This window comes from Anolis sagrei, chromosome 1 (genome assembly GCF_037176765.1).
Source record: "Anolis sagrei isolate rAnoSag1 chromosome 1, rAnoSag1.mat, whole genome shotgun sequence".
Lineage (NCBI taxonomy): Eukaryota > Metazoa > Chordata > Lepidosauria > Squamata > Dactyloidae > Anolis > Anolis sagrei.
Window position 1 is genome coordinate 178,951,842 of NC_090021.1, and position 16,201 is coordinate 178,968,042.

A 16,201-nucleotide genomic window follows, 5' to 3' on the forward strand; every position below is an offset into this window, starting at 1 on the left:
ATTCTTGAGTCGCGAGTAGAGTAACTGCTTTGGGAGATGGTGATCGGACATTTGGACAACGTGACCAGTCCAGCAGAATTGATTGTGTAGGAACGTTGCTTCAATGCTGGTGGTCTTTGCTTCTTCCAGCACACTGACATTTGTTCGCCTGTCTTCCCATGAGATTTGCAGGATATTTTGGAGGCAATACTGATGGAATCGTTCCAGAAGTTGCATGTGACGTCTGTAGATAGCCCACGTTTCGCAGGCATATAACAGGGTTGGGAGGACAATAGCTTTATAAACAAGCACCTTGGTATCCATACAGATGTCCTGATCCTCAAACACTCTCATTATACACCTACAAAATATGTGACGGGAATAAGCCATTTACCTGTGACAAGGTGATGGTGCTGAGGATAGTTTAGTATCCAGTTCTCTAACCTTGCTTTTGCCTATCAACATTTGTCAGAGAGACAACCATATCACTCTATCCACATTTTTATAATATGTATACATTCATTTCATTTTTGGTTCCTCATAAACAGGAGGTGGAAGTTGCATAATTTCAAACCATTTGGCAACAGCTAATGGATAGTCAAGATGGAGGCTCAGTGTGCATTAGACCAGAGCTTTAACCTTTTCCACTCATGACTCCTTTCCATCTGAAAAATGTTTACATGCTTCTCAGTATATAGGTATATAAAATAGGTACAAATACACAAACATTTACTGATCAAAATAAGCATTTTCAAGGCTTGCTAGACAAGCCTTTTTATGAAGTACAGCTGAAGCATTTTCTGCAGAGTCCACTGTAAACACCGCATGTTGTTCCTAACAGATTCATGTAAATGTCTAAAGCAGCCACTCAATGGCCTTCAGGAAGCTTTTACTGTTGCCAATTTTTCCGCATCATTGAGCTAAGGGATCCCTTTTGGGGTTTGAACCCCTGGTTATGAAGCAGCGCACTAGACAACATAACCTTTGTTACTTTTAAAACCATTTGTCTGAAACTTGTCTGCAAAAATGTGAACCATTTTGAAGTGCAAGACATGCTGGTGAGAAGGCACTTGTTTAAGAAAAATATCACCACAGGAATATCTAATTAACGTTCTCCTTTTTTTCTTCCCTTCTTTTCTAAGGCCACTTGGACGTTGTTTCTTTGCTGATCAGCCATGGCGCTGAAGTGACATGTAAGGATAAAAAGGGTTACACTCCTCTTCACGCTGCAGCATCCAATGGGCAGATCAATGTAGTGAAACACCTCCTCAATCTTGGCGTGGAGGTAAGAAGCAATTAATATTATCTTTAATAGCCCAGTGAGAACTGAATGCTGTAATTTAATAGGTATAATTCCTCACTACTGGGACTTTCATTCCGCTATGAAATTAAATTTTCAGTGCCTTCTAAAATTTATTCTCTCATTGACAAGGTTTATGAAGAGAACCCATTTTTTGTCGTATGGATTGTGGATTTGCTCATCCTTCTTGGTCATGACACTAATACACCATAACTGTTGAGACTGACAGGTTTAGGCGTGATTATTTTGACATCTTTTTCCCCATCATGCTTCAAATAACCATGAGAATATAAAATTTCATGCTGTTAAAACCTTGATATAGACTGGTTGTATTTTTCGAAAGTGAGGATGAATGGTAGGCAGACATTTTTGATATTGTGTAAGCAGTTTTTCCTAACCTAGTGCCCTCCAGATGTGTTTCACTACAAGTTAGCCTTCATTGGGCAGCACTTCATCATTTTTATAGGTGGCTCAATGGATACCCATTTCAGCTATGCACTAAAAATCTTTTAACGTAGACTGTGGAGGCAAGATGTAGAAACCTCTGGTTTCCAAATGTAAACAAAATAAAGCCAAATGATTATCTGATGATTCTGACATTTTATTGAAAAAGAAGTAAACTTGATGCAATTTGAGGTCATACAAGATATTGCTCAGCGTGGAAAGGTCTTGAAAGGTCTTACAATTGGAAACCTCGGTTAAAAAGCTGATACCCAGCATAAACATTGTTACATGTGACATGGTACTAGACAATTTTAAGGAAATGCCATTTACATTTACCGTATATAACAGAGTATAAGCCGACCCTAATATAAGCCAAGGCACATAATTTTACCACAAAAAAACGCCTGGAAAAACATATTGACTCAAGTATAAGCCGAAGTTGGGAAATGCAGCATCTACTGGTGAATTTCAAAATAAAAATAGATGCCAATAAAATTACATGAATTGAGGCATCAGTAGGTTTTGAATATTGACATAAAGCTGTAATTTAAAATAAAGCTGACCAAGTCTGATTAAACCTTTACATCTTCTTCAATGTAAAGGTGCTTATATATCCTTCCATTAATAATAAAGAGAGTAAAATAATAACTGTCATAAAAAATAATAATAGGGTAAAATAATGGAAATATACTAACAGTAACAATAGCGTAAAATAATAAATGTAATAATAGAATAAAGTAATAAATGTAACAATAGTAATAAACAGAGTAAAATAAAAATGTAAGAAAAATAATAAATAGAGTAAAATAATAAATGTAATAATAATAAATAGAGAACAACAACAAAACAACAACAACAGAGTAAAATAGTAAATAACTTTGACTTCAGTATAAGCTGAGAGGGGGCTTTTTTAGCCTAAAAAAGGACTGAAAAACTCAGTTTATACTCGAGTATATGCAATAATCTCTATGGCAATACAAATGGCAGAAATCTGAACCCACCAAAGAATTACATGCATTTCTGAAAGAATGCATTCAAAGAATGCATAATCAAAGATACTTACAAGAAAGCTCAGTTCTGATTGAAGTTTCGTTCACTTCTTGTTTGGGAAGTTTTTCTGTTGTCATTCTGTTCTTCATTGTGGAAAAGCAATAAAAGGCAACTCAAAATTAGAAGTATAAGCAGCACAAATAATGTCCTTTTTGGGTATTCCATAGTTTCATTTATAAGTAAATGCATAAATATGAATGTACACAACCCTAAAGGGAAATATCTGTGTTGCCAGCTGCTCATGGACTGAGCGGGGGGGATGGGGACGACGACACTCCATCCTGCCATTTTTAACTTTGAATATATTTTGATGGAGTTTAACTCTGAAATGTTTTAGTGCTGTTTGTGTTTAATTCTGTTTTAATGTTTGCATATTTGTATATTTTAAATTGTATACTCAATCAATCAATTTTATTACGGTCCAAAGACCCAATTTGTTCAGCGGAGAAAGAGCACAGCAGATTCATAAACTGATAAGGCCACTTAAAAGCAGGACAAGTGCAATGCTAGATGCATCTGAATAATGCTTTTATGTCAAGCCACTTGATAAAGTGGAATATAAATAAATAAATATTATTATTGTTATTGTTATTATTATTTTGGGATTAACTACCTGTTTAGACTATGCATGATCTACCGTGTATGCTGAAGTTTTATTTAATGTTTCTGTTATGCTTCTGAGCAAGACTTTAATTGTGCCATAGACTCTTATAGGAGGTCCAGAGAGTAGTCACTTCTATTGGTAATATTCCCTCTATTTATTCTGTCTGCCCCCCCCCCAAAAAAAAACCCAGAAAGCTAAGATGAAAAATATGGAAGAATTGCACAATGCTTTTTTCATTGATAGCTGAAAGAGACACTATGTGGGTGTGCCTTCAAATTCCCTGACAATTTATGGTGACTCTAGTGCAGGGGTCCTCAAACTAAGGCCCGGGGGCCGGATGCGGCCCTCCAAGGTCATTTACCCGGCCCTCACTCAGGGTCATCCGAAGTCTGAAATGACTTGAAACCACACAATAACAACAAGAATCCTATCTCATCAGCCAAAAGTAGGCTCACACTTCCCATTGAAATACTAATAAGTTTATATTTGTAAAAAATGTTCTTCATTTTAATTATTGTATTGTTTTTAAGTGTCTTTTGCACTACAAATAAGATATGTGCCATATGCATAGGAATTCATTCATTTTTTAAAAAAAATATAATCTGGCCCTACAACAGTTTGAGGGACTGTGACCTGGCCCCCTGTTTAAAAAGTTTGAGGACCCCTGCTCTAGTGTTTACTTAAGCAAAAAATCCTCTGGGGTAGTTTTCCTAATTCTTTCTTCTGAAACATACCCTACAGCACCTGAGATTTTTTGATCCCACCAAAGTACTAATGGGGACTGACCCCACTTTGTTCCCATGATCAGATGGAATATGGTACCTTGCTGTTTATTGCGACATGTTTTTGTCAATGAAATCTCCATTCATACAGTAGCAAGCACCATCGTGCAATTCTCCAGCTGTGTCAACATGCAGTCAGTACTGGGTTTGACAAGACTAATGAACCGGTGTCTGTAATTTCATTAAATGGTCTTGTTTCATTGCAGATTGATGAAATGAACGTCTATGGAAATACTGCACTTCATATCGCTTGTTATAATGGGCAGGATTCTGTGGCTAATGAGCTAATTGACTATGGCGCTAACGTCAACCAACCTAATAACAGCGGATTCACTCCCCTGCATTTTGCCGCTGCCTCTACCCATGGAGCTCTTTGCCTTGAACTGCTAGTGAATAATGGGGCAGATGTTAACATTCAGGTAGTGCTATCAGTTTTATATTTATTTATTATTTATTTATTTCAAATATTTGTACCTCACCTTTCCCTATCCCCGAAGGGGGACTCAGGGTGACTTATACCACTCAGTTTGATTGCCTGAACATGATTTCTGTTTCTATTTAATATCCCTGCAAACTGCACGTAAATGGAAGCAGGGATAAACACAAGTGTAGGGGCTGTGCTTTGTATTTGAGTATGGGTCTTGGCTGAATGATTCCAAGGAAAGAAAAGTGCCTGAAAGAATCACCTTGTTTCTCTTCCTGAAAATCCTTTGGAGTGGATCATGTTACACTACAACTAAGTAGTAATTGATTTAATGGAGCAGACGAGCTAGAGTTTCCATCTGTAGACAGTCAACCAGTCACTATACAATGAGGCAAAATGGTATCAGTTGGCTTGTTTTGATAACTGTCAAATGATGAAACCTATTGTCTACAATATAATGAAGTCAGGATTGAGAAAAGAGACCAAGTGATGTGTATTGGTCTTTTCAGTCTATGAAGGTGACCAGCTATTATCAAGAGTAGAACAAACAGATAGCTTCTTCTTGGTATTGTGATTTATTTATTTATCATGTCAGAAGCGGATTGAGGGCACAGTTATCATGTATTTTACAAAAACACAGACAAGGTTAAAAACTTGGCATTATACTAGATTTCCTTTGACCAGAAGCTGGTTACTTGGAGTGCCTCTGGTGTCGCTGTGAGAAGGTCCTCCATTGTGCATGCAGCTCAGGCTGCATTGTAGTAAATAGTCTGTGGTTTGCTCTTCTCTGCTCTCACATGTTATAGATACTGTGATAATATAGAACCAGCAAATAGTATCAGGTATTCTGGCATGTCTGACATTTTCTAGGAATGGGCTGGTACCTTCTCCTTGTATTGCGAACAGGATATGCATCAGATTTCCCTCTTGGTAGTCACTGCAGCTACAGCCTGCTGTTAACTTACACCTCAGTTCAATTTTGCAGGATGGTTATGAGATTCATTGGAAAACTACAAAATTTGAGAAGTTGTCAACTGCTGTCAAGTTGACTTCGACTTACTGTGCCCCTATAAATGAGAGATCTTCAAGTCACAGAACATATATTCATCTTTTTTTATTTTTGTCCATTGTTTTGCACCTCTCTTGAAAACATTTTGCAAATTCATATTATTGAGATGGAAGGAAAGGCTGTTTAAATTTCTTTACACAATTGCTTCTGCCAAAACTATATCATTCTATCTATAATTATTATTTTATTATTACAAGTGTGGCCTTGACTTAAACATGAACTTGACTGAGACATGAGCAGTCTTCTAGGTATGATGACTTGAATTTCTTCTCCCACCCTGAATTTTAGGGCAGTGTGATCTTGACACATATGTGTGCTAACTGTAGGGGATTAAGTACAAAAATTAAGCTTCTTCTGGCAGCAGAAGCTCTCTTTTGTTGGAAAACCCCTCATCTGATGCCTGACCTCAGAGATCTGTTGAAGCAGCAGTCATATATCTATTGGAAGGAATGAGGGGGAGAACTGTTAATTTATGAATTTAGGACAAAGCATCAACTCTATATACTCATCAAAAGGCAAAGTAGACGTGATCATTATGTTATTTTGCCTCTTCTGTTTGTGACAGAGTAAAGATGGGAAGAGTCCACTGCATATGACAGCTGTGCATGGGAGATTCACTCGGTCTCAAACCCTCATCCAGAATGGTAAGACGGTTCTTTCTAATACTCTACAATTTTAATGTATTCTCTTTGACAGAGACTGGAAACTGTAATTGTGAGGGTGGTGTGGATTTGGCTGGATTACAGTCAGTCATGCACTGGACCATATCAGCAGATTTCATTTCCCCCCTTCATGTAAGCCAGGGATCAGCTAATTATATTCCCCCCTACATGCTGTTTTTGTTGCCCTTGGTCCTTCCAGATTGTACTTTTGAAAACAGAGGAAGGAATTTAGAAGCAACTTCGAGACTGTTTTTTCTTTAATATGAGCTGTTGTGGATTTCAGTTCCTCAGATTCACTGATGGAGTAACATATTAAAGTCACAAGTCCTGTATACATGCACAGATAAGTCTTAAGAATAGCAGCAAACAAAATTGACCCTGCATTGGATTATCCATGGGTCAGTGTCAGTATTGTACTTCAACTTTTCCCCATTATACCAGTGTAGTTATAAACCACTTTGCCATGATCCAATTCCGAGCACAATTCAAAGTGCTAGTTTTGACCTATAAAACCCTACACGACTCTGGTCCAGTGTACCTGTCCGAACGTATCTCTTTCTACGTCCCACCTCGGAGCTTATGATCTTCTGGGGAGGCCTTACTCTCGGCCCTGCCTGTCTCAAACACTTTTGGTAGGGACGAGGGATAGCGCCTTCTCAGTGGTGGCCCCCCGCCTGTGGAATTCACTCCCCGGGGAAATTAGGTCATCATCATCCCTCCTCACCTTTAGGAAGAACGTAAAAATGTGGATGTGGGACCTTCGGGCAATTAGTTGGAAAGGACAATTGACAATATTGAGAATGGCTTGGAAATGGATTATGGATAAGCTTAATGGAGTACTCAATCATAGCATACGGCTAGATAATGGCCACCAGACTGGTAATGATTTGGTAGACAGTAAGTATATTGTTTCATTGTTTTTATGCTTTTAACTATTGTAATTATTGGTGTTTTGTATTTTATTGTGTGGCATCAAATTGTTGCCAATTGGAAGCTGCCCTGAGTCCCCCCAGGGATTGAGAAGGGCAGAGTAAAAGTATTCGAAATAAATAAATAAATAAATAACTTCCCTTCATTAGACCAGTGTAATTTTAAACACCTTCACCATGATCCCCTCTTAGCGCCATTTTAAGAGTGAGGGGAAATTATGAAAACCAAGTAGTTTTCCAACTGTGGGTTTTGGAGCACTATCAAGAAAGCCTTTATGAGTTTGTGTACTTTTGCTGTAGCAATTCAGATAATGCACAGTTAATGATTTGCTTTTACACTTACGTTGTGCCTCAAAGATTGTTTGAATTGTGAATGATGAAAAGTTAATTGCATACACTCCTTTCTTGCCAATGCTGGTATTGTAAGTGGTCTGTCTTTGAGAACCCTAGTGGGTCAGAGGATGATAAGCACATGCCTTAAAATACACAAACAAATAAATAAACCAGATTAATTGCAAATGATGTAAAAATTTTGGCACACTTAATTTTCAGGAGGAGAAATTGACAGTGTTGATAAGGATGGCAACACACCTCTTCATGTGGCTGCAAGATATGGACATGAGCTTTTGATTAACACCCTAATCACCAGTGGAGCTGATGCTACCAAGTAGGTTTCAAAAGAAATATTGTGCATAGGTGCAAATTATATGCATAATGTTGTTGTTTTGTTGTTTATTTGTTTAGTTGGTTCCGACTCTTTGTGACCTCATGGACCAGCCCATGCCAGAGCTCCCTGCCAGTCGTCGTATATGCATAATAGAAATGAGGAATGTTTAATAGTGTACTTTTTTGTCAATTCAGTACGCTATGTAACAAAATTTGAAAAAAATATGTTTCTGGTTTGAAAGTGTTATTTTACTGTTTAATTATGTAGTACTTAATTTGAAAGTAGTTGTTATACTCCAGAAACTTTGTTTTTGTGGCTGGCACAAACTTGATTGAATTAGTTGAGGCTCAATGAGATATTATTCATTGAAAAACTATAGCAAAATGTGCTGCAGGATGTCACGCAAAAACAAAGTTTTTACAGTTTAATACACTTTACCCATGTTTTATGATAGAACCAATTAGAAAATGACATTTATAACCCAGGAACAAAAATCATGTTACATAGTATAATTGTTAAGGAATGTGTGAGCAAATAAGTGTATTACATGAAGCATGGATTCTATGGCTGATATACTTAGTACCTGACTCTCTTTTGGGATATAGGGCAAAATATAAATACAGTTTATTATTATTATTATTATTATTATTATTAGTAGTAGTAGTAGTAGTGTATTGTGGAGCCCCCGGTGGCACTGTAGGTTAAACTCTTGTGCTGGCAGGACTGAAGACCGACAGGTCAGAGGTTCAAATCCGGGGAGAGCGTGGATGAGCTCCCTCTATCAGCTCCATCTCCTCATGCGGGGACATGAGAGATGCCTCCCACAAGGATGATAAAACATCAAAAACATCCGGGCGTCCCCTGGGCAATGTCCTTACAGACAGCCAATTCTCTCACACCAGAAGTGACTTGCAGTTTCTCAAGTCGCTCCTGACACACACACAAAAATTAATTATTATATTAGTTTTGGTTAAAGGCACTTAACTCATGTCAATACCAAATAAGTTGGAAGGGACAACTATTGTAAAACAAAAACAAAAAGAACCATCTAAAACCAAAATTATCTGGAAATTTACTTTCAGTTCTTAAAAAGAAGTAATTTTTTTAAAATGTTGATCTGCATAGAGAGGGCTCGCAGATTATTTAAAAAGCAGATTGTTGCACTGAGAGCATTGCTTCACTCACTTTTGGAGTAGGGGGAAGATGTTCAGAGGATTTTGGTGTTGTGGGGGACTACAAAATGTATCTTTGGAAAAACTCATACTATCCCAGACCCCACTTTGCCAACCCCGGTTTGCAGAGTTATGGTATGACAAAACAATACAAGCTGAAATGTCTTCTCCCCAGTGGGTGAGACTAAAATGTTGTATTTCATTTTTCCCCAATTGTACACAGTACATGTATTTATACCTTAACTGCAACCTAAGAACTTCCTTCTGTTTTACCTCCTAGAGAAAAATCAGAAATAATGTCTTTAAATACTGGCTATGTATACAATTAGAGCAGTGGTTCTCAACCTGTAGGTCCCCAGATGTTTTGGCCTTCAACTCCCAGAAATCCTAACAGCTGGAAAACTGGCTGGGATTTCTGGGAGTTGTAAGCCAAAACACCTGGGGACCCATAGGTTGAGAACCATTGAATACAACCCATTTGAAAAAATCTTTTTTTGCTTGCTTCTCCATAAGTTTCAATCTATTCATTTTCTCAGTTCTTTAGGGAAAGGGAGGAAAAAAAGGTCCAGCAATCTTGAGCTATCCACGCCAAATTTCCATTACACGCTTCAGTGACCTGCACATTGATCAAATAAAACACCTCTGCCAGTGGCTGAAATGCCCAGTGGAGTGAGAAGACCGTAGATATCTATAATAAAAGGAAATTACCTGCCTGTGACCTGGAATGAAAATCCTGAGTTGCCATTTCTCAGGATCATATTTTGATCTTCCAGTAGCAGATTTATTTACTTATTTGTGGTGGAATTGGCAGGAAGTAAAACGAAAAGACCATTAATTGAGAAAAAAGATAGATGTAGAGGGATGATGGAATAAATAGATGAAATCTGGGTCAGCAGTCGGACTCTATATGGCAGAAGAGACAGCACATTGTTCAAGAGGGATCGTTTGAAGGCTATAGATGAGAGATGGGCAACTATGTAAGATTTGAAGGGCCACATCAGACCTCCAAGAAAACTTGGTGGGCTGTACTTACTCTTATAAAAAAGGTTATTTTTTGCCCCCAAACCCCATCTATGGGACATGTTTCCTGACCTTTCTGAGTCCTTACATGGCATTTTGGAATATTTCAATGGGGAAAAATTATAAAACATCCATAGTAATCCATTTTGACTTTTACAGGGTCTTGAGGGGCTCAAAACACCTGGAAATGCCATTTGCACTTTGTAGAGATCATTTTTGCCATTTGGGAGCAAAACAAAATTCTTTTGACTCCTGGAGGGGGCACAAAAATGGCAGTTTCACATTATCCACTCCTGGAGATTGTAATTATATGATACATTATTTGTAAGAGGCAGAAATTGTATAAGTCATCATACAATTGAGCTAGGTGGACATTTAGAGTTCAGTTTAATTCAGTGGTTTTCAACCTGTAGGCCAGATGTTTTTGGCCTACAACTCCCAGAAATCCCAGCCAGTTTACCAGCTGTTAGGATTTCTGGGAGTTGAAAGCCAAAAACATCTAGGGACTCCAGGTTGAGAACCACTGATAAATGGTTTTAGTAGTTTTCATGTTCATGTGTTTTTGTATTAAGGAGATACCCAAGAGGTTGATATGACAATGTTCTTGTTTGAAAGGAAACAAGTAAATGGATAAGTGGATTGTTCACTGCAAGCTGTAGCATATTGTCACTAGCGCAAATATCATTGGAGGCTTATTACTCTGAAATAAACATAGATTTCTCTGAGATAATAACATACAAAGCACCTGTCTATATTTGAGCCACTCCTGTATGCATAAAAATTGAGGAGATACACCCAGTTTGTTTTGTTACCAGTTCTTTTGCTTTTCCCCCCCAGATGTGGCGTCCACCGTATGTTCCCTTTGCACTTGGCAGCACTAAATGCTCATGCTGACTGCTGTAGGAAGTTACTGTCGACAGGTAAGTCAGTCCAGAGAGACTGCAATGCCAAGCTAAGTTGTGAATGAATTGCCAACTGATCCTCCTGATGCTCTGTGTTGTGTGTTTGTGTCCTTAAACGCCAGAAGCCTCCTGTTCTGTTTCATATGTGTGACACTGCTGCATGTGTGCTTATTTCCACAAATACATCTCCACTTGCATGCACATTAAACCCTATCATCTGGAGTGCTTCTGCTTGAAACATACTGAATGCTTTTAAAAAATGTTTACCTGTGTATAGAGGAAATGATGCTTAGATCTTAAATTCCTGCAAGCTGAACATTAATTATAGGTTGCTCCTTCTGGTGGAAAGGGAGGTGGTGGTTTGGCCCTCTGGTTTAGAATTCTGTTTACAGTTCACCTGTTCACCAAAGTTGCCCAAGGTCCAATCCTTAAGCAGCATTTCTCTCCCTATTTGTGGTTGTAGTGTGGCTTTGCGTTGTTCATGGTGGTGCAGCCATCAGATTAAAGATATCAGAAAGTCCCCAGATTTGTTCTTTCTAATTTCAGTGGAGAACCAGACACATTTTGTTTGTCCCAGAATATTTTCTGCCACTTCCTAATACAACCTGAGATTTTTTATACTAGTTTCCCAATTTATCTTAGGCCCCTTTCACACTGCCCTTATTTCTTAGGATCTGATCCCAGATTATCTGCTTATCCCAGATTATCTGGAAGTGGAGATTCATATAATCCAATTTAAAGCAGATAATCTGGGATCAGATCCCGGGCAGTGTAGAAGGGGACTTATCCAGTGTAAAGAACAAGAATAACATCTGCCACTTTTGAATTGGTCTGAATGTGCCCTCATTGATGGCGACCCTTAAGGAAATCGATTCAGAGGGAGGTTGGTGTTGTGATCTTCTCCGGCTGAAAGAGTGTGATGTGCCCGGGATCATCCAGTGGATTCTCATGCCTGAGTGGGGATTTGAACTTCTAGAACAGGGGTCCTCAAAATAAGGCCCGGAGGCCAGATACAGCCCTCCAAGGTCATTTACCCGGCCCTCACTCAACCTAAGTCTGAAACGACTTGAAAGCACATAACAACAACCTAAGTCTGAAATGACTTGAAAGCACACAACAACAACAATCCTATCTCATCAGCCAAAAGCAAGCCCACACTTCCCATTGAAATACTAATAAGTTTATATTGTTAAAATTGTTCTTGATTTTAATTATTGTATTGTTTTAAGTGTCTTTTTTTTGCACTACAAATGAAATATGTGCACTGTGCATAGGAATTCATTCATGATTTTTTCAAATTATAATCTGGCCCTTAAACAGTTTGAGGACTGTGACCCAGCCCTCTGTTTAAAAAGTTTGAGGACCCCTGCTCTAGAACCTTGAACCTTGGTTTCCCAGAATACTAGTCCAACACTGAAACCACAACACCACACTGGCTCTCTTCTTTCCTCTTCCTTACAAATTCTGTCTAAGCATCATTCTTCTGTCTGCTTATTTGGGGTGATGTTTTGCTTGCCTCTATTCATGTACAAAAATATGAACCAGAAATACTGAGAATGCTGGCTTGTTGTTGTTGAGTCCATATGCCTGATCCGCCCATCATGGCTCCTTCTGCAAATGGAATGGCTATAGGTACCCATAAACATGCCAGCCATAGAAAGCCCAGTGTTTTCCTGAGCTACCTTTATCACCTTTTACATTTAAAAGAATGGAGTAGTTGTCACTTTTTGTGCCCTCAATCGAGTAAGAAATAATATTTATGTATAAATGATGGAATACCAAACATACTTGAATATGGAGGCCATGGATTCAACCATTTTTCTTGGCCTTGTATATAAGCACTGTCAAATCAAACAAATGTTGGAGAGAAGGACATTGGTTTGGGACTTCATCGTCAGTTTTCATAATCCGCACACATGCAAATAACAGTTATGGAACTAGTGGTTAGCTTTTTAAAAATCCCATTAATATTTCAGGCCAAAATGCAACCTGCCTACTATGTTCTTGAGAAAAATCCCTCCATCGGCACAGTTGCTATAAATGTCTGCTCCCCAGAACTCATTCTGTATATAACACTATGTAACATGATTTTTGTTCCTGGTGTATAAATGCCATTTCCTAATTGGTTCTGTCATAAAAACATGGACTATTTTAATTCAACTACAAAAACTTTGTTTTGGCGGGACACTCTGCAGCACAGTTTGCTCTAGTTTTTCAATGGATATCTGATTGAGTCTCAACCCATTCAGCATAAGTTTGTGGCAGCCACAACAACAACATTTCTGGGGTATAATATCTACTTTCAAAGTAAGTACCACACAATTAAACAGGAAATAACACTTTCAAACCAGGAACATATTTTTTTTCAATTTTTGTTACATCGTGTTATTTTGACCCATGAAGCAACTACCACTCCTCATTTATGGCAGTAAAATGCAATAAGAGCAAATTGAAAATGCCAACCATTTGAATCCCTTCCATGGAACCCAAAATCTTTTGTGAGAAGTGGCAGACTCACTCCTCACAGTGGCAGGGCTGTCGCTAACATTTGGGCAGAAACAAGTAATTTATATCACAGCTTGAGCTCCTGGTAAGAAATATTCAGCATGTTTAAAAATTCCCTCTGTTAAAAAAGATAGGAGAAAAAAAAAGAAATAGTTGTGTTGTTGTAGGCTTTTCGGGCTATATGGCCGTGTTCTAGAAGCATTATCTCCTGATGTTTCACCCACATCTATGGCAAGCATCCTCACAACCTCTGAGGATGCTTGCCATAGATGCAGGTGAAACGTCAGGAGAGAATGCTTCTAGAACATGGCCATATAGCTCGAAAAACCTACAACAACCCAGTGATTCCAGCCATGAATGCTTGCCATAGATGCAGGTGAAATGTCAGGAGGGAATGCTTCTAGAACATGGCCATATAGCCCGAAAAACCTACAACAACCCAGTGATTCCAGCCATGAATGCTTGCCATAGATGCAGGCAAAATGTCAGGAGAGAATGCTTCTAGAACATGGCCATATAGCCCAAAAAACCTACAACAACTCAGTGATTCCAGCCATGAATGCTTGCCATAGATGCAGGCAAAATGTCAGGAGAGAATGCTTCTAGACCATGGCCATATAGCCCAAAAAACCTACAACAACCCAGTGATTCCAGCCATGAAAGCCTTTGACAATACAGAAATAGTTGTGTTTGTGTCAGGCACCAGCGGAATCAGAGAAGAACATTTCTGAGTTGCTGTGAGTTTTCCAGGCTGTATGGCCATGTTCCAGAAGCATTCTCTCCTGACATTTCACCCACATCTATGGCAGTCATCCTCAGTATTTGTGAGACCTCTCAACCTCTGAGGATGCTTTCCACAGATGTGGGTGAAACATCAGGAGAGAATGCTTCTGGAACATGGCCATACAGCCTGGAAAACTCATAGCAACCCAGTGATTCCAGCCATAAAAGCCTTCGACAACATACAGAAACATTTTTGCTCCTCCGAGGCTGTATTGCCAGTACATGCTTTGGTGTTTTTGAGGAAAGTCTCCCTTCCTCATCCCTGTGCAAAATCCAAAGTTAGTTTCCTGTATGAAGCCATCTCTGGGCCTCCCTTGTTTTCCTCGCAGAGCTTTCTGCCGCATGCCGGTCTGTCATTTTTCCCGATTGCAATCTCCCTCATAAATGCCTGCTGCATGATTTAAATACTCATACAGCACAAGACTCCAATGTGAAAATAGATCCCTTTCGCCTTCTTTACGGGCGCCTTTATTTGGCTGCCAAGCTTGAGCAGGCACCGTCCGTCCCCATGGCAACCTCTTTGCTGACTTACCGTTGTGTCTGCATTCTGGTTTTCCTCTCTTTCTCTATCTCTTTGGTTGTTTTTTTTCTGACTAACTGATTTTTCTGTCTCTGCAATGTTTCTTGCGGTTTAACTAGGACAAAAGTATAGCATAGTGTCCTTGTTTAGTAATGAGCACGTGCTGTCTGCAGGCTTTGAAATAGACACCCCAGATAAATTTGGAAGGACGTGCCTCCACGCCGCGGCTGCGGGCGGGTGAGTAGTTTTGGAATCATAATGGCAGTCTTTACATGTAATTTTAGTGCTGTGGTTTCCCCGCAAGAGAATGTGTTCCAAATAAGGAGTGGCAGAATGACATCAAGGCTTTCTCGACAGGGGCTGCATTCATTCTGGGACACAGAAAACCCATGCAGCGTCTCAGGAAAAATAGATCGCTCTATCGGACACATTGTGCTTGTTTTCTTGGGTCGAGCAATTAAAACTGTTCAGCTGCTTCATACCATGTTTTCCTCACCCAGCCGAGCCTTCTTTCCTATTTTGGTCATAGCCCAAAGGCTAGATCTACACTGCCATATAATCCAGATTATCAAAACAGATAATCTGGATTTTCTATGGCAGTGTTGCACTCCAGGACAGGAATAACCCTCTGACTTTAAAACACCACACGTTGAATAGGAAAACAATCCTTTTATTGAAGATAAGTAAAAACAGCAAAGTAAAAAAAAATACTTTAAAGGAATAGGTAAATTCAATAAGGTAAAAAGATAAGCAGGAACAAATTAGTCCAAGGTAGAGTTCAGCCATGCCCAAAAACAAAGTCCACAATTCTCTATGTACCTTATGTACCTAGATCTACACTGCCATATAATCCAGATTATCAAAACAGATAATCTGGATTTTCTATGTCAGTGTTACATTCCAGGACAGGAATAACCCTCTGACTTTAAAACACCACACGTTGAATAGGAAAACAATCCTTTTATTGAAGATAAGTAAAAACAGCAAAGTAAAAAAAATACTTTAAAGGAATAGGTAAATTCAATAAGGTAAAAAGATAAGCAGGAACAAATTAGTCCAAGGTAGAGTTCAGCAATGCCCAAAAACCTCTCCTTTTTTAATAGAAAATGTGTTCATTCCCCTTGAATCAAAAACAGCCAATAAAATAAGACATAACAGTTTATTGTTCCAGAATTTATGCCTATCAAGACTTGTTTTTAAGCACAAGTAGAGTTGGAGCTGGCTCTTAAAGGATTTTGGTGCTGCTCCAACAACAACCAAGAGGCAGGATGAATGAAAGAATGCAATTTTTTTTAAAAAAAACCCTCACTAGATTTAGTTCATTTTAAAAATTCCATAACACAGGCGTTCTTCAGCACACAAAAAGATTACTTCCAATTAATAGGAAGT

The 16,201-nt window shown here is 38.8% G+C and overlaps 1 protein-coding gene across 8 annotated transcripts in view; it reads left to right on the plus strand.

Annotated features, from left to right (window-relative positions):
* The window catches only part of ANKRD44 (ankyrin repeat domain 44), a 211,517-nt gene that overhangs the window by 150,325 nt on the left and 44,991 nt on the right, over positions 1 to 16,201 (plus strand). For 5 of the 8 annotated variants that reach the window (XM_067470726.1, XM_060780951.2, XM_060780959.2 and 2 more), the window contains exons 7-12: positions 1,122 to 1,264; positions 4,366 to 4,578; positions 6,218 to 6,296; positions 7,796 to 7,910; positions 10,940 to 11,022; positions 14,932 to 15,049. In XM_067470726.1, the coding sequence (XP_067326827.1) occupies positions 1,122 to 1,264; positions 4,366 to 4,578; positions 6,218 to 6,296; positions 7,796 to 7,910; positions 10,940 to 11,022; positions 14,932 to 15,049 (751 nt within the window). The remainder of the gene's footprint in view (positions 1 to 1,121; positions 1,265 to 4,365; positions 4,579 to 6,217; positions 6,297 to 7,795; positions 7,911 to 10,939; positions 11,023 to 14,931; positions 15,050 to 16,201) is intronic. The other 3 variants (XM_060780968.2, XM_060780987.2, XM_060781005.2) reach the window with 1 other exon arrangement.